This window comes from Podarcis tiliguerta (genome assembly GCF_965153285.1).
Source record: "Podarcis tiliguerta genome assembly, chromosome: 2".
NCBI classification, from domain to species: Eukaryota; Metazoa; Chordata; class Lepidosauria; order Squamata; family Lacertidae; genus Podarcis; species Podarcis tiliguerta.
In genome coordinates, this window is record NC_139535.1 from 101,261,436 (window position 1) to 101,280,948 (window position 19,513).

Genomic DNA, 19,513 nt, shown 5'->3' on the forward strand with positions numbered 1-19,513 from the left:
GTAGAAGAAGCAGTCTTTCAGAACTAGTGATGGCCCCAGTGCCCCTGATTCACTGTTTTGTTGCATACATACAGGGTCACCAGTGAGCTACATGTTGGGAAGCGCTTTCCCTTCCATACCTATTGGTTTGCTCTCTTGGTTGTAACTCTTCCTGCCTCCTAAAAGTTCATTGAGAGCTGTGATACTATTGTACTGCACGTAGGGTAGGGGTGTGCTTACATGCCAAATCATAGCATTAAGTCTTACCTGCGAGCATCTCTCACTCACTTAGCTGGTCTTTAAATAAACAGCAAAATCGTTGTACATTTTGATATTACTGGCCTCCACTTGTGTAAATAGCCCATCAACAGGTCTGGAATAACCATGTTAAGGTAACCGGCACAACTCTCACTGCTCTCCAACAGATAAAACCACCATCTACCTTCTGTACTTCACAAAGGCTGAACATTATGTAACTCAAGACAGCAGAATTCCTATTTGTGCCAGCTCTGAAGTCTCACTAACACTCAGAGCACCGCCTGTAAAATATCCAGAATTCAGCGAAATATTTGATATTCTTGGCAGGATATCACATGTTGAAGTGGCATCTTAATTCACTGATTTTCTGAAGGAGATTGCATGTTACAGATTATTGGATACATACATTCATGATTCAATCTTATTCTGTTAGCCTTAAGCTAGTCTTCCATGTAAACAGACGCTTAGTAATTTACTGAGATTCAAATAGCGTTGAAGGTTGTTTCCCTCCCCCATTTTTCCTTTATAAAAATATATCTTCTTGGTTTATTTTCCCCTCCCCTTTTATTATCTTTAATCTCTTACTTGTCCCTTGAAGCTTATTCTGTTAGGCATAATTACTCTGCCAAAACACACCAATTTAACTGAAACCTTGCTATATGCAGATGGTTTGAAAAATCACATAAAGACATGCACATATTCCTTATGGAGCTCCCTTTATTTCACATCTTCACCCACTACCTACAAATTGATCTCTTGGTCTCTCTTGTCAGATTGTGCACCTCATTTTTGTTTTCTGGCAGCAGGTGATGGGTCAGCAGCCCATATATTGCATTCTCTCTTGTTGACTTTTTTTTTAAAGGAACGTATAGACACACACACAGAGAGAGAGAGAGAGAGAGGGAAGGAGGGAGGGAGGGAGGGAGCGAGCTGTACATGGTCAGCCTGTGCCTGGCTTTCTAAAGGGGAAAGCAATACTCCAGGCTCCTACAGGGAATTGGATAAATTACTGTACGCTGTGATAAGTATTGTTAGGATTGGAGAAAAGATGGCTTGTCTTGGAAGGACAGATAAGGACTCGAGCTGGACAGAGCTGGGATATGGCTAGGGAGATAAATATGTGGTTTTAAAAGATATACAGAGCAAGAGGACAGATGGGGCTGGAAAGATGGGTTGTGGGCTGATGATAATTAATGGAAATGGTGTGCTTCAAAACTATCCTTGTGAGCTGGGCTCCTGCTATGGGGCTAGTTATCTCTGTCTTTGTGATGTGGGTAAATAGACATTGCACATAAACACGTAACTCTTTTGTTTTCTCCCTTCCATTCCCACCCCAGCACCCTTTCATGGAGCTACGTGTGCTGGAGAACAACAAACGGTCCCGGAGGAACCTGGGACTAGACTGCGACGAGCACTCAACTGAGTCCCGTTGCTGCCGCTACCCACTGACTGTTGATTTTGAGGCCTTCGGCTGGGATTGGATTATCGCCCCCAAGCGGTACAAAGCCAACTATTGTTCAGGCCAGTGCGAGTATATGTTCATGCAGAAATATCCTCATACCCATCTGGTGCAGCAGGCCAATCCCCGGGGCTCAGCCGGGCCTTGCTGCACACCCACCAAGATGTCCCCCATCAATATGCTGTACTTCAATGACAAACAGCAGATAATCTATGGCAAAATCCCTGGCATGGTTGTTGACAGGTGTGGATGCTCTTAAACCCTCTGCCTGTCCTGTCACTCCTTCCTCACGATTCCCCTGGATTCCTGCTTCGATGATGCATCCTGACACTGACGAATCCATTCCTGATCATTTTAAAACATTTCTGAAGAGAAAATAATTGTGGGAAAAGAACAAGATGGATAGAATTGTATTGAAAATCTCTGAAGTGACATCATGCACTGTGCAATAATCAAAACAGACGTCACGTTACTGGAGAGTGAATGAGTTGGCTTGGATCAATACTTTCCTCGCTGAGGCAGATCTGAAATGACCTCTTCTCTTCCAAAACCCTTTGTTTGACCCATCATTGCTCAAGCTTTACTTTTACTGGTATTGTTTTTCTTCCCAACCCCCTTTCTCTCTCAATCTGAGAGTAAAATGATTACAAAGTGGGAAAAGTTCATCAGAAAGAGAGAGGCTCTTCAACCCGTTTACAAACAGTGAAAGCTTCCTAGATTGTGATTGTTAAGTTAAATAAAATGTTGTATGGAGCTATAGAGATAAAGAGGGAAAAAAGAGGTAAATATTTTGTATTAAGATGAAGAAAGACAGAGAAAGGGACCAGCCAGCTTGGGGAATATTTGGCATTTTTGGGGGTGGGTGGGAGGGCGAATACGATGTGGGACTTTGAGGGTTGCTGAACCTGCCTGCCTTTTGTGAGACAGACTCCCTTAAAAGTTAGGAGACGCCCAAGAAACAGAAACTAGAGTCCACTTGCAATGTTTTTCTCTGATGCATAGTTCCAAGGTGATGAAGTAGAAGCGTAGTCCGTAGACTTAGACGGGTGTTGGAGGAGCTGTCCAATCAGAGGAAAAATTTAATTCCATCTGCCTTGGGTGTAAGTCCACCTCCTTAGTTTCAGTATCCCTCATGCAGACTGACACTATCCACTTCAAAGTTGATATCCTTCAGTGTTAGTGTCCTTAGGAAACTGTAAACTCAACCCATTGAATTCAAAGTTGCTATTAGCTTAACATGTACTTAACCTTAGTTCATCTTCGAAGTAGTGGGAGAAAGAGTCTTGTTCATGTGAGGACAAAGGATCTCTGTCCCCTTTTACTCCTCTGGCATGATTTGACTTATACCACCAAGGGTTTTCACTTGCAGGGTAGGAGTCTGTCAAAGATGCAGTAGAGGAGAAATATTTCCTTTATTTATTGAATCATGCTCTGCATTGGAGCTTTCCTTTAAGCATAACTTTTGTTTAATGTTTCAGTGATGAAGGCCCACCCACCCAATGTATATATAGAACTAATGGTTTTCTTTGTTAACTGAACTGGACACACACATATGATTTGGCTACTTGCAAGAATTGTTTCTAATGGCTAGAGCAGGAATGGGGAGCCCGTGTTCCTCCAAGGTGATGTTGGGCCACTACTCCTATCATCCTTGACAATTGGTCATGTCAGCTGAGGCTGATGGGATGTGAAGTCTAACAGCATCTTAGGGGCTGCAAGTTCCTCATCTCTGGGAAAAATGGCTTGTTGATGTTAGGCAATAACACAGCAGTCCTTGAATGGTCACATGAGTGAGTTGCTGTGTCTGGCTCCTCTTCACCTTCACTGTTGTATCAATGCTCTTTTATTTTAAAATGCACTTATGTAGATCCTTAACCTGTCTATAGCCTTCCATGAAACTACAGTGTGACCTTCCTTTCCCTAACCAAGAAACACAGTGCAATTCTGCTTCCTACTATTTGAGGCGACAAAGCCCAGAATAACATAGGGAAATTATACATTAACTCATAAAAAGAGAAGCAATGGTCTCTAATTGTTTTTCTGCCACAGAATGTATTTAATCCAGAGTTGGTGTTACTTTTGATGGGAGAGCATTGCTCTTCAGATGATAAAACACTAGCCAAACACTGGGCATTTAGCAAATGCCATATTTGAGCTTGATTTCTAGGTTTCGAAACTGGCACAGAAGGGTCAGATAGAATGCCTGCTGAAGCCTCTACACTGATGTCCCCAGACAGATGTAAGTTACTTGATAATGCCAAATTGGTTGCAGATATTGTCGCTGGCCTTCTTTGAGTCAACAGCCTTGGGAAGATGTTGGGTTATAATGGATTTCATATCCATGGCTTACGATTCTTAGAATCAAAGGAGATATAAAAGTTTAAATAGGAGAAGCTCTTAGGGGAGTATAAGGTCTTGGTAATTGTGGTGTTACCTATAATGGCTCTAAATGTGGAGCCAAGGTATTGATTCCAGTGTGGATTTTCAGCCCAAGTGACTAATGCTATACTGCAATTTGGAGCTAACAGAGCAACCCATTAGTTAGTGGTTCACGTCCTATGTGAATTAGAAATCGTTGCTGTTTGATGGTCACCACAATTCAACCATTCCCTGTAAATTTTCCATCTGTGATGGGACAAAAGTTTGAATCTAGTCTGTTTGGGGGGAGGGGGGACTCACTTGTTCAATTAAGCAGCCAAATTATAGATTGAAGGAGCCATTGAAATGTTGTTCTCAAAAGCTGAAGCACTTAGGCAGATGAAATGGCATATATAGTGAACTTTGTTTCTTGCAGAAGTATTTCTATATTCAAATAGGGAAAAAGTTAGGTGTAGGAAAGCTCTTATAGTGAGTAGGTGGCCCCGGGTTATTTATGGCATTTGGAAAGTAGACTTACACACCTCTGTTTGTGAGGTCGAAGTATGAATTCTATTCATGCAAGCGTTTGCTTCTGCAGGCTGTTCATAATTTCTCCAATAAATCTTGAGGTGCAGAATTTGCAGTTGCTTAATGAAGGAAGGGGAAAGAGCAAATGAGAATTTTCTCTGAAGTAGACAATGCCTTATTGCGCCAAACTGGAACAAACAGTCAGGCTCAGACTACTCATACCATTGTGGCGTCTTTACTTCCCTTCTGCTATTTTCATGACAGTATGAAATCAGAATCCCTGTTTCTCCAGAGTTCAGCTGTTCCTGCTGCTTTAGGGCTTGTTTCTCCACTTCTCTGCTTGGGCTGTCTAGCGAGCTGCTGTGTGGCATGATGCAACCCTTCAGAAATTTCTGTCATGGGTCTGGAACCTGGGTGTGGGGGTGATGGACTGGAGGGGAGTCTGTAGCAGACCCTGGAGCCAAGTGTTTGTTCAAATTTTTTAGCAAGACTCTTTTGAGCCAACCATCAACTTGTTTGCCAGAATTACAGCTGTTCTATTGCATGAAAGCAGCTAAACTATGTCACTCGACTTCTCCTGAAGTTGCTTTTTCACAGATATACCAACTGTGGATGTGATGGCTAAAGAATCGGATTAGACCACCAGGAACTAATTCATCCTACAGATTACCACCTTTCCAAATCTAGCACTTATTGTATTAAAGAAGCTGTGTACATCACCACCCAGTTCAATTCTTGTATGGACAAATTTTGGTCCTTTTGTAGGTCGATACATACTATGGAGTCTTTGCCTTCCTGATCTGAAGTTACAGGGTACCAGAATGTTGGGCAAACTTTGAATGAAGGCTTGGATGAAGGTGCATAGGATGAGACGTTACGGAAAATCTTAACTCCCTACCCTGCCTCTTACCCTGTTGCTAGGGAGTTCAATGCTGCCCTAGCTAAGCAAAATCTTAGCACTTCTCATGGGTTTAAACCCTAAAATCCAAAAAAGGGAACAGTCCCTTGCTCAAGGTTGCACAGAGATCAGCTCTCTTTTTTGCGCTACACTGCCTCTCTCTAGCACTTATGGACTGAAGCGCTTCACTCTTTTTCAAAGCACTCAAACTTACCTTTTCTTATGCTAAATTACATTAACTTAACTTTGTGCAAATGAACTAGCTAGCTTAAGTATATACAGGACAGCAGCTCTGCAGATGGAAGCCCATGACTGGATTTAACCCAGGAATCCTTCGTTCCTCAATGGTTTGGGGTCACCTGGATTCTTTCAGGTGACTCCAAAGCATTTAAGTTCTCAATATGCTGTATTTGTTACCTTCATTTCCTTTTTCTGCAGCTTGTATTTTGGGTGGATCGTTAGATTAAAAACAACAGAAACTAAATTATAGTTTCCTTCATGGTGTGCCACCAAGCATCACAAAAGAGAATATCAGAAATATGAAGGGCCTATCTTGCTAGTTTCATATTAAAATATACTGTATTTAGAATAAAAAGCTGAGGGAAGAGAAGTGTACTTACTGCATGTTTTTTTACTGTGAGATTTATCTAACAAAAGTATATCCCAGCAATTTGACATGAGTGGAATTGCTATTTTTTATTAATGGGGAATCTGAGCAGTTACTACAGGGTGATGTAGAGCAATGCCATTCTTTTTTCTCTCCAGTTCCTGGGGAATCAAAAGAAATAAATCTCTAATTGTTGTGATTGATCGGAAGAGCTTTCTCTGGAAGTCTGCAGAGAATCTGGTATTTGAAGAAGTGTCACTAGTCCTTTTGATGCAATGGAAAATGATGACCGATTTCATTTGTTCTTGTTCTTTCTCTGAAGGATTCCACTGCTGTGGGCCTTTGCCAGATGTACTAAAGAAGTCACTTGTTCAGCAATACTTTAATCAAGCACCGTTACCTCTGCTTCGTGCCTCTGCTTTTCCCTTTGGAAAATATTAGCTTTGTAGGATCTCTCCTTGAACTGGGAAAGAGCATAGGACCAGAGGGTTGAAAGAAAAGATGTGAGATGGGATTCCTTGATTGATGCCATTGACTTTACCAAGTGATCTTTAAGGGATGCCACTTCTTCTCTGCAGAACAGCAGGAGATATCTATCTATCTATCTATCTATCTATCTATCTATCTATCTATCTATCATCTACCATAGATATAGATAGATAGATAGATAGATAGATAGCATATTGGTCAGCTTGTGAGTTAAGGAGCTAAGGCCCCCCACTAGAGATTGGTGAAGAGGTACAGAAAAGGGAAATGACTTTTAAAGGAAAAGAAATAATCAGGTACCGGTCTCTTTCCCCATCTAGTTCATTCCTTAATACAAAGAACATCCAACATTATTCCTCTTCTAACGTTAGTTGAAATACAGTTGCTTTTCTCGCTGGATCTGTATTGTTCCTCCCCAGCCAGCACTTAGGTATGCAAACACCACTCTGGCAACAAGGTCAATTTGACAATCAGGACAGTGTAGATGAACCCATTTTCTTAACAGATTCAGGAGGACTGTGCCTGCAGCCTCCTCAGTCCAACAGACCTGACGTACCTAAACCATGAAAATCCAATCCACACTGGCAACAGCATGCTTTACTAATTTAATGAGGCTGTGCTTTCTAGAGAGCCAAGTTACTGATATATGACACACGCAGGTATAACACTGGCTGTGATAAAGGACTAGGGGATTGAGAAACTCAGTGTTACTTTTTGTCCAAAGGATGGAACTTTCATGTTTGCTTTCTAAAGTGTTTAAGTGTACAGTATCTACTCATGCTTAGAAAGCAAAGTGGGTCTTGAACTGGTCTTGAAGTATACAGGAGGCAATTCTAGCTAGTATCCTGTTACAACTCTTGTCTTCCAGCCCCTTGCCTCTCTGCTTCTAGAAGTATAAAAAGAAGTAGAACATGAGTTCGAATTCAGTTGCAGTGGCCACATCACTGGTTTTATGTCACGCATAAAACAGAGTTATGTGTTCTGTTATTGTTTTAGAAGGAATTGTGGTTGGAAGCTGAAAAGAGGGAAGTGTATAGAAGTGAGATTTCAGGTTAGCAGTGTCATACTCTCAGACCGTTATATCTGGCACTATTCTATAAAAACAGAGTAGGAAGATAGTTGTGCAGTTTGTTTTAAAATCAATAAGCAGGCTTGAGTTTTGTTTCTGGGACTGAAATCAGAATGTTTGAATTGAAAAGGGAATTTGACAATAACATGCAGATGACTGTTAATCTGTGATAGGAAAAGCATGAATCAATGTGATAATCCTCACTGCTGTGGCATATTACCTCACTCAGCTATCTAATATCTAGCAGATATTATTACACAAAATATCCATTCAGAGAAGACCGTCGCAACAAATGTTCCACAAAAATGCTCTTTCCTAGAACCCAGTTTGAAATCTGCCAAGACCAGCCAGGGTTTATTTTGCTGTTATGTTATCAGATACTTAATTTTAATCTTGCTTTAAGAAGTTGTTCTTAGTTGAACTGCTATGGCACAGGGCCACATACTTTGCACTACACAACTCTTCCCTGTTGCGAGACGCAGAGGGGGGGAAGTGTACGACAAAACTATTTTTCATTAAATATAATTTCCTGTCGGTGGCTTTGCTCATCTGTAGGGGGTTGAGGGATATATACACATCATTGTGGAAAACTGAGATGATCACGGTCAAATTGGATCCCTAGGAGTTGGGCTTCTTCCAATGGGACATCTCCAAATGTCTATTTTTGAATGCAGTGTAGTTTTCCAAAAAACAGTTCATTGCTGTGACTTGCTTGCATAGTCAGTAGAGAAACAGGACACATTTTAAAAACTTGTTATAACAGCAGACATTCAAAATGATTAGCTGAAAATTAGCTGAAGTTTAGGGTTAACACAGAATATGCAATTAATTGTATTGGGATGGAATCACTGTATTGGGATATGCGTACAAGTAGCTCATTAGATGCATTTGTACATCACAGAGACTATGGTCAGAAGGGATTGTTGAGGGAATGGCTGATAACTGGAGAACATTTTTTTCATAATGTATTATTTTTTTACCAAGGCCAGTTCATTGTGTTTTGGTTAATGCGTACCTCATTAATACAGAGCAGACACAGAGACCCCAGGACCCTCCACATATAGTTGGACTCCTGGTTCTTATAACCCAGCAAGCATGGTTAATGGTCAAGGATGATGGGAGCTGTAGTCCACCAACACCTGGAGGGCCAAAGGTTCCCCATTCCTGATAATAGAGTATCTGAAGAGTGATGGAGAATCTATTCCTAAATCTCACATGTGGAGATAAAAGTCCCAGTAGAACAAATGCCATTAAGGATTGTTTTGAGAGGCATGCAACCTGATCCCATGAATGCTTATTCAGAAATAAGCCCTGCTATGTTCAGCAATGCTTACCTTGGGGTAAGTGCGCTTAGGACTGCAATGATACAGTCCATTTTACTGTTCTTTTCTTGTTAAACACTAATGCAGCCTACCCAGTAAGTACGGTACACAAAATAGATGGGCAGGTCTCACCTGAAACGTGGATGTTTTCTTTCTGGGATTTGGGTGGTTTGATTCCCCACCCTACCCTTCTACTGCCCAATGGTGCTAAACTAGAAAGATAATTCCAATTCACCTGCTACTAGTGGCTCCTTTGATGGGATAGTATTTTGCTTTGGGTAATTTGACTCACAAAAGGCAAACAGGCATGGCTATTTTTGGATGTATGCATGTAAATATCAGTCCTACAAGTATATTATTATTATTAACTTTTTTGTTGATGTTACTGTGCATAAATGTCATAGGGGTGTATGAGTGAGTGTGAGCGCGAGTGTGAGCATGTGAGCGCATGTGCCTGTGGGTATGAAATGAAGAAATGAGTTTGAGGATGACAAGTGACACAGGCAAAGTATTTTTTAAATCACATGACCAAAAGGCCATTCACTGGTTAAGATTGTTTTTGTTTGTTTGTTTTGATCACATGACCAAACACAGCACTTGAACAACAAAATAAAAATGTAAAAATATATAAAAAAATTAAAATATAAAAAAATAAGAGTTCAGAGCTTTTCACTCCAGTCCTGCATGTGGGACGTGCATAGCTGTCATCTCAACCTTTCCAGATGGAAACCCATTGGCTGTCTTGAGACTGACTGCCAATGAGGGGAAACTGGGATTCTGAGAGGAAAGCTAATGCCACTATAGCATGCATCGTGCCATATAGTCATTTTAGTTTCCCCAAAAGGTGCAAGTTGGTTTTAGGTCCATGGCTGGTGTTAATCAACAGGGACTTCTGTTGTATTGGGGCAGTGTGCGTCCCATTCACACCTATCCACCAACATCTTGAATGGCTGCCTTTCTCTACAAAAGGGATACCAGTTCACTTTGGAAGCAAGAGGCCATCCTAACAGGACATTTGAGGAGGCCTCAGAGACTTTGCAGGAGTGAAGCAAAGCATCTGGACTTAAAAATGCTGAATGTTCACTGTAAAAATTGTCTGTATTGAAAGACTGCTTTGGGCTAAGGTACCATTTGCACTATAGAAGGTTAAAGAAAATTTAAAGAGACTAGGATGGGCTTTCCCTTTTGTGACACACCCTAGAGCTCAAGAAGAGATACTTTTATGTCTGTGCTTTCTCTTTTTGTAATGGCTGTGTGTGAAGATTAGTGCATATGAATCTTGGTGTCGAATCCTTTCCTGCCGAAGGCAATACACTGCGTAGTTCTGCCATCTCAGCAACCACACATTGTTCTATCTGACTTCCAAGCCACAAAGTGTCTTGTTACTGCCATGCTATTGAATACAATGCTCATAGGGCAAACTAACTCACTAGCTGATTTCTCAGTGAAATAAACACCTACCGGCCATTTATGTACTTCTTCTTGCTATCAACTCTTTCTGAAGATCTTTAATAGTTTAGAATTAGTCAACCAATGTCCAGCTAGCTTTAGTTTCCCCCAAGTTGTCATGGACGAGCGAGAAGAACCCATGCCAAATAATTAAGTCTGGGAGAAGAGGCTGAAGTTAGACTTTTAGCACAATTACAGATTGTGCCTCATTTATGGGGAAAAGAGGAGTCCTAGAAAGACAGTTTTTTGCTGTTGCCTGCGAGTCAAGAATGTGTCAACAGGAGAATGGATGGCATAATACTTAGTACTAAAGGGCTTGCTCTTAAAACTATTTAACTCTTCTGTAAGCTTCAGCATCAATTTTGGTGTAACTTTGAGGCAAATTAGCTTTATCTCTGTATCATCTGTGGAACAGGGATATCTTTTATACCAGTAGTATGAGACTTAATTACAGAATCCAGAAATGAGGAAAACGTAAAGGCACAGAAATGACTGACAGTTACTCTAAGTGGGGTGGGGTGTGAAGTGGTGGATTTTTTTTTGATGCCAGTGGGGGAAATTATTTATACCAGCTTTAGGCTAACATAGGTGGAGAGAACCTGATCGCTGGGCCTCTCTCAAGAGAATGAAGGGGACTTTAACCTAGCAGACTCAAATTCACCCCAACCCCATCTCCACTCTGCAATGTCCATGCAGCATTCTATGGGCACGGTGAGAGCCCCCACTGCTGAAGTGATCTGCCTAGAAGCAGAATGCTTCTTTGCTGATAGAGAGGCACCTCTGCCTAATCCTAACCCCTCCAGCCAGTGGATCTGAGTGTTAGGACTTCTCTGTAAATTTTTCAGTACAGTGGTACCTTGGTTTAAGAACGGCTTAGTTTATGAACAACTTGGATTAAGAAAGCTGCAAACCTGGAAGTAGGTGTTTTGGTTTGTGAACTTTGCCTTGGAAGCAGAACATGTTTCGCTTCCTGTTGAGTGTGTTCCATTTGTAAACTGAGTCCCCCGCTGCTATGGGAAAGCACGCCTTGGTTTAAGAACGGGCTTCCGGAATGGATTAAGTTCGTAAACCAAGGTACCACTGTACCTATTTATTGGAAAAAAGAAACCAATCTAATTCTGCTGGCATTTTGCTGCCTTCAAAAATCATGCCATATCATACCTTATTTTTGATGCTGGTTTTTTACATGGTTTCATTGCCATTTATCAAATTGACACAGTTATGGTCTGTTTCACTTAACAAATTTAGAGTTAGTTAAGAATTATGTCACAGACCTTTTACCGTGAAAACAGTATTCCTCTCTCAGTTGAACAAGCTCCTAGCTGTTCGCTTTGCCAAAAATCCACCATTGCACATATTTTCTAATCTCTCCTGCCCCATAGGGGTTACTGACTGAAAACACAAAAATTAAATTAAGATGGCACTCATTTATGAGGAACTGGGGTCAGAACAACTGGATCTTGTAACAGCTGTTATTTCACATACATCTTAGAAAAAGAAAATTAGAGGAAAGCAAACACAAATAAGGATTGCCTTGGCTATATTTCTCTTCTGTGTTGTATAAACTAAATTTGTTCTGTAACTGGTTTTAGTCTGTCCAGTATATCATAACCATTGCTTCTGTTCCAATTTCTCTTTGTCCTTTTTTAGATTTTTTTTGTACAATAAATATATATAGCAAAAAGCATTTTCTTCGTTTAATGCACTGGCAGAGTTTTAAATCTTAAAAAGTTTATAGCTCAAGAATCCCTGTATTTGAGTGTCCAGCAAAGCCACTATGTACAATTTGAGGCTGAGTTATTATACTTTGGGATATCTTTGGTTCTATTCCTAAGAAGGAAAATATTAGAATAGAAAGTTTGCACTCATGTGCAAGGCTGGAGCTATGTATCCCGGTTCCCAGAACCATACGTTATACTTCCCCTGGAGAGCTGGCGTTGATATGATTCTTGAATCAGTTACAAGAAGATATACCGGTAGCTACAAGGATGCTGGAAGAAGGAGACCCACCTTATTTTGAAACCTTCGTTATTCCATATTCCATATTCCTAGCAACTTGTTTCTCCCCATTAAGTTTTTTTTTAACAGCAAGAAACAAAGAGTCCAAAGGTCTTAGCTCTCAGTTTCCCTTGTTTACTCTCCAACACCATCTTACTGGGCACCATACCATTCATATCGCTGGAGCAATCTGATTATGCTCAAGCATGCTTGCGGTCAGAACACAGGGGACCTAACCTTATTTTTAAAAAACAGCCTTATGATTCCTAGCCCCTAGCGAATTCTTGGACAGGATCAAAAAATGTTCCCTAATGCCTCTCATTTTTTTCTTACATGCCCTAACACTGAATCATCAAACTATATAACTGAGAAATATTCCAAAGCAGCCTTTCGCAATTGTTTCCTCTTAGTCCTTGTTCCCAGATTAAGGCTGCAATCCTGAACACATTTATGACAAAAACACAACAGGACATTTCCAAGTAAACATGCACAGGATTGCATTGTGAGAGAGAAAGGAACTCTGATCACCTTAAAGGTGGACGGAGGATGGATATCAGAGTTTCTCATTTTTGTTGATAAGCTCTAAAAGAAAAACCCACTGAGGATTGGAACCTAAACTGAAACTGAATTACTTTTGATTCTCTAGGTCATCCTTCCCTAATGTGCTCTCCTGATTGCTTGGACTACAACTATCCAGTAGTCTGGAATCAAAAGAGCTGTACGCCAAAACACCCAGAGGACACCACATTGGGGAAGGCTGTCACAGGAAAAAAAACCCTAATACTAACATACCATTTAAGCACTATATGTATATAATTTAAATAGCATTTCCATCATTCCTAAGTGCTTATCTGGCATGTGTCGCAAAAATCAAAATGGGTCAATGCCTTATTAAAACAATATTCTAATATCATTTAGCCCATGACTATTATTTTTTTAGATCTACTTTGCATCCGTCCTACAGCTCTAAATCACATACTCTAGTCCAGAGCAATGAGCTATACCCAGGCTATCATGCACAAGGATTGCCGTGCATGGGCCTGCTGGACAGATGGTGGTGTCAAACTCTGAGAGTGCGCTGATCACCTGCTGGGAGAGAAAAGGGGAGCTGACTTCAGTCCATTCCCCTGTACAAATGGATGACTGTCAAGGCTGTCAGCTCTAAGAGTGGCAATCAAGGTTATGTGCAGCCCTAAGTAGTGGGTTGTGTGCTAGAGATGCAATCCAAAAAAGGATGCTGTGGAAAGCCTGTATTTATATGCAGATTATCCTTGCTGGCACCAGCTGTTTAATACGATCACTATTATAAGTGATTTAAGGTGTTTAATACAACCACTAAGTGATTTAAAGCAGTCACCTTTGGAAATGCTTCTACCGCCATAGCATCTAAATTTATTGATGGTAAATTGCTCCACTGATGAGATTTAGTTAGCGCTCGTTCATCTAGCACCATTTTCTCATGTCTTGTGACAAACACTGAAACTTGGGAAAGAGCGGCAGCAATTCATTTAGTTCTCTCATCCAAGTTGTGGAGATGGTTAGAATGTCAGCAAGTCCTTTCTTCCCACAGAATGTACAACCGCTAATAAGCCATCACTTTCACATGGAGAACGCACAACCAGACCCCAAAATAATCAAGTCCGGCATTCTAGACAGGGACAGCACAGTGCAAGCTAAAGCAAGCATTATTAATAAAACCCAGGGTTGTAGCTATTCCTAGAAAAGAAAGCAGAGTGTAGTGCTCCCAAGAAAGAATGACACACTGAGAAGTTCAGATTGAAATGGAAGATGGGCACTCCAGTTGCTGACCTGGTGCCACCTCATAAAGAACCGGACAACATTGTCAAAATCCGGGGGGGGGGGGGGGAGTATAAAAAAAATAAACAAACTGGAAAAAACAGCTCTCCCAAATAGCCCTTAATGCTTCACACTTAAAGTCACTACCGATCACACCAGTGTTAACTTATCCTTCCCATTCATTTTGATCCACTCTGTGTAACCCTAAAGGGAAGGCACCAGGACAAAAAGAACTCTGCCCCCCCCCCCAATGCCTTTCAAATACCTTTCAAGGTGAGATTTGAATGATTCTTACTAGGCAAATGAACCTTTGCCTAACGCCAACACTTTGCTAAACACAGGACTGAATAGAACTGCACTCTTCTGACTGTTCTGTCCAAATCGGAAAGATCCCAATCCAAGTCAAACAAAACATGTTTGGCAAGTGTGGTGGGTTTATGTCCTTGGATCAGGAAATATACACATCTAATAATCACTGCCTTAGCCCTAACGCTACATGGTTCTTCACAATGACATACATAGAGGAAGGATGTATCCTACTTGGTGCAATAATCCACACCATTCTTCTCTCCTTCAGCATTTTACCTTTATCCCTGTAACCATGAAGGCAAGGTCCTGGACAGAACTGTGCATGTCTGAGTGCTATGTAGGATCTAGTAAAGCACTGATAATTTTACTTTTATTATTTATCTTTACTTTATTTTATTTAAAGAATGCAGATTATATAAAGGAAATCAAATACTGTCCCGAAAGGCAGACCCGCAAACAAAAAAGTTATTCCATCTGTTTTGCTGTCCCAAAATTGTAAAAGCTGAGATTTACAACTGGCCAGAAGTGCTGCAGGAAACTGGATCATGGGATGTTGTTTTATGGAGCCCTCATTAGGAGGTGACAGGTATGCTGAGAATGCAAGAGCTAATTACATTGCCCCAATCAGAGGAAGTGGTGTGAATATATACACACATGGACATGAAACCGATCAGAGCAACCCTAGCTTGCTGGCTACATGTGTTGTCTGGGTGAAAGGGCTTGGCGAACAGAAGTTGCTTCGTAAAACAGGATAGAGGGAAGTAGTTGTGGCAGTTCAAGATAAGGAAGGCTCTGAAAACACAGGTTTATTTCATTAAGCACCTGTGTATGACCAAATAAATATGTGCCAAGCTCTAAGCAGCTCAAATCAGCCAACTTCATTAAGCTGACTCTTAGGTAAAAGGTAAAGGGACCCCTGACTGTTAGGTCCAGTTGCAGATGACTCTGGGGTTGCGGCGTTCATCTCGCTTTATTGGCCGAGGGAGCTGGCGTACAGCTTCAGGGTCATGTGGCCAGCATGACTAAGCCGCTACTGGCAAACCACAGCAGCGCACGGAAACGCCGTTTACCTTCCCCCTGGAGCGATACCTATTTATCTACTTGCATGTGCTTTCAAACTGCTAGGTTGGCAGGAGCAGGGACCGAGAAACGGGAGCTCACCCCGTCGCGGGGATTTGAACCGCGACCTTCTGATCGGCAAGCCCTAGGCTCAGTTATTTATACCACAGCGCCACCCGCGTCCCACTCTTAGGTTTCCTCAAACAACTTAGTTTAAAATGCTTGCTCTTCCTCAATCAGATATTCTGGAGAGCCTTCTTCATGTGATATTTTGCATCCACAGAATTTCCAGGACACTTTAGAACACACATGCAGATTACACCCAAACCAATGTATACAATCTACAGAGCCTTCCCAAAAGATATTCCACAGACATTAAATAACACTGCTAAAACTAGTCATCAGAGGAAGGAATTTCCAAGACAATCTCCATGGGAATTTTATAAATGTTCCTTCCAGCTGCAACATATAAATAATAATCCAGTACACAACACGGTACTAGCTCCTGTAAGTAATTGTTTGGTTCAAATATGGTTGTAGAGGATAAGTGCAAATTCACAGAGGACAGATTTATCTATGATTTATTACCCATGTGTTCAGAGATAGCATCTTCTAATTACCAGATGCTGGGACAAGCAACAATATATGCTATCACCACCATGCCCTGCTTATGAATCTTCCTAAGGCAACTGCCTGACTGCCAATGGAGTCAGAATGCTGAATACACAGGTCTTTCATCTGATCAAGTAAGGCAATGTTTAAGTTCTCGTGAACCACTAACATATGGACTCTTAGCAGCAACCTAGTCCATGTTTCCTTAGAGGCACCTATTTGTGCTTTTTCTGCAGTTTCCCCATCTTCTCCTCATTTATTAATGTATGTTAGATGTTGTACAAGTCCACTCCTAAAGGTTCACAAATCTTAACAAAAATATTTTAAAACTAACTCTCCGATGTTTCATCTCTATCCTAAATTTTGTCTCTATTCCATTAGTTGTGTGCTTTTCTTCCTAACTCAATAATGGAAACCTTTTATTTAAGATCTCACATATTTTTAAGGTGAATCTCTGTCAACTGCACTTGTATTTTCAGTTTGTGCAGCCTCCTTGCCAGTGATTTCTTTACTGTGGGTAGGAAACAACTGACTAAAGCTCTGCATTTCCTAAGAATTCAGCAGCTTGAAGGGCTGATAAAATGGGAACACCCTATTGGAATTTATTGTTATGTATTGTTAAGGGTGAGCGGCACACATGGACCCCGCAGGTTCCATTGGAATTGATAAAAAAGGAGAATGAGAAGATCTGTGAAGAAGAGGGAGAGGCAGAGGGATGACAAAGAAAGAAAAGGAGAAAAGAGGGAGGGGGCACGTGTTCAGCTGGTACAGCTGTGGACAAACCAAAGAGACATCAAGAACTTCCTTTATTATTATTGAAGAACAACCCTGGTCAAGGGTGGCATGTAACCAAGGAAAGCTGGATCAATAAATTAGGCCAATATTTTATACATTAACCAGTCACAGTATTTCATAGTTTTGTATTTCACTTCCTCTTATTAATTGTACTGTATATTAATAGGCAGGGACGCGGGTGGCGCTGTGGGTAAAAGCCTCAGCGCCTAGGACTTGCCGATCGAAAGGTCGGTGGTTCGAATCCCCGTGGCGGGGTGCGCTCCTGTCGCTCGGTCCCAGCGCCTGCCAACCTAGCAGTTCGAAAGCACCCCCGGGTGCAAGTAGATAAATAGGGACCGCTTACTAGCGGGAAGGTAAACGGCGTTCCGTGTGCTGCGCTGGCTCGCCAGATGCAGCTTGTCACACTGGCCACGTGACCCGGAAGTGTCTGCGGACAGCGCTGGCCCCCGGCCTATAGAGTGAGATGGGCGCACAACCCTAGAGTCTGTCAAGACTGGCCCATATGGGCAGGGGTACCTTTACCTTTACCTTTATATTAATAGTAAATTAATGTTTGTGGCTAACAATGAACATACCAACCATCTAAGGCTCTTTTGGGAAGAAGAGCAGAATATAAATTTAATAAATAAATGCATAATAAAAAATTCTGAAAATGGCTGTTTCTGTTTGACTAGCCTCAATATTCTCTGGGGCCTTTACAAGTAGGGACATGAACAAGATACGGATGCCCAAAGCTCAGATCAGGTAAGCAGGATAGGAAAGCAAAGTCAGGGCCTGCTGGGAATGATATTCCTTGCTGGCTGGTGTTTACTTAAGTTTTCATAGTATATTATTCTGGGTTGTTGTGAGAATAAAATGGAGAGGAGGAGGAAAAACCATGTATGCCACCACAAACTCCTTAAAGGAAAGGTGGAATATAAATATTAAAAGTTTAAAATTAATCAGGAAATACCGCAACCTCAGCTGAATGAAAGAAAAGGCATTTATCTGAAACTGAATCAGGAGTACCAGGCAAAGGATGCCACTAACCCACTGATAGATTAGATAGAATCCAGCTTACTGAAAATGCGGAGAAGTGAGCTATACTGAGAAAAATGTGGAAAGCTGAACAAGAATGTTAAACTGGGTGACAGAGACATCTGAGGGTCTACTTGTGCTTTCTATCATTTAATGATGATACTTTTTACACTAAAATGGGGGGGGACCCCACTAAGCAAACCAGAGAGGTATAAAAGGTGTAATAATGCTGTGGAAAGGTACATTTCTAATATGGCTCAGAAAAATGAAATTGGGAACGACTGGATAACACAAAGATAAGCTACAGTTGAAGAGAGAGAGAACAACCTTTTAAAATAACTGAGATACTCACAATCAACTGAATAATAGACTGATCATGTGCATTTGCAGTGTCAGACTGGTGGAGAAATTAGGTCCCATAACTCAAAAGATATTTTAGGGGGAAACTCTGCAGCCCTGCAGAAATGGTTTGACAAGATCCTTGATCATTTAGAGCAAGAGGAGGAGGCAACTTAGATAAAATAGGTCGTGGTATCTCAGCAAGCAAGGTTGGAAGAGATGCTATAAAAACGTTATCTGGTCTGCAAGAAAGCTACAGAAGCAAAAATTAAATCTGAGAAGAGGCAGAATGAAACTAGAGTTTAGCAGCTAGAAAATTAAAACTCATGGTTTTATGACACTGTACAAGTCTTGGGAGTCTTGGGGAAATGAAGACAAGTATCCAGAGACTCTCACATAATAAAGCGAGGGGGAAACTGCAACATAGCATTCACAACCTGCAGCAAGAGAAAAGAATGGGGATTTAATTTTCCCCCTCTAGTAACATGGAAACACTGCAGCTAAAATCAAACACCCTAAAAAAACTCCTCTAAAATGATGGGCAGAACTTGGAGGGGCAGATTTCTTGATGAAGGTGAATGTTGAAGTAAATCTGAAAATACTTGACTCAAAAAACAAATACACACTACTCAGGTATACCAGAGTGCTAACAGCAACACCACAACTTTTAGCTCAGATTGAAAACATATAGGTTAAGTCTCATGACAAGATGTCTTGCTTAGTAGCAAATAAATGAAAGGTTTGGAAAACCTACTAACTGAAACTTGATGCTCTCTATATATCAAGCCAGTGCCATTTCCCCCTGAAATATTCCCAAGAACCAACTTCTGCCGTGCTTGGACCCATTGCCACTTTTAGGGGTTGGATATGGGCTTAAGCGCACTGGGGAACGCACTGGAGGTGAGGCTGCTCTGACAGTTTGGCGAGGAAAAATTATTTCTTAATTCCAAGACGTTTTATACACGTTATTTAGATGCATATATTCTGCTTCATCCAAATGGATGGATTGCATCTGCCTATAACTTTAAGCACCAATCCTGCTACTCCCAGTACAAAACACTAGCAGGTGCTTTCTTCCCATCATGCTTTCCACAATGCAACACCTTCCTCAGAAGAAAGTAATATAGCCAAGAGTGGCTTTCCAGATAGGACCTGAACTTATACAAACAATCAT

General features: G+C 41.2%; 1 protein-coding gene and 1 long non-coding RNA gene across 3 annotated transcripts in view; one reads left to right on the forward strand and one right to left on the reverse strand.

Moving 5' to 3' along the window:
- The window catches only part of GDF11 (growth differentiation factor 11), a 36,557-nt gene extending 24,460 nt beyond the window's left edge, over positions 1-12,097 (forward strand). The window contains exons 3-4 of one of the 2 annotated variants that reach the window (XR_014508066.1): positions 1,575-4,170; positions 4,218-12,097. Coding sequence is in view for 1 of the 2 variants with exons in the window: in XM_083427823.1 (XP_083283949.1) it covers positions 1,575-1,955 (381 nt within the window). In the remaining variant the exon portion in view is untranslated. Of the gene's footprint in view, positions 1-1,574 lie in introns of both variants that reach the window. The other variant, XM_083427823.1, reaches the window with a different exon arrangement.
- LOC310671816 lies at positions 5,198-17,640 on the reverse strand. The gene is made up of 2 exons (XR_014508223.1): positions 17,512-17,640; positions 5,198-17,135 (listed from the first exon to the last, which is right to left on the reverse strand). It is a non-coding gene; the product is annotated as an uncharacterized lncRNA (long non-coding RNA).
- Positions 17,641-19,513: the final 1,873 nt, after the last annotated feature.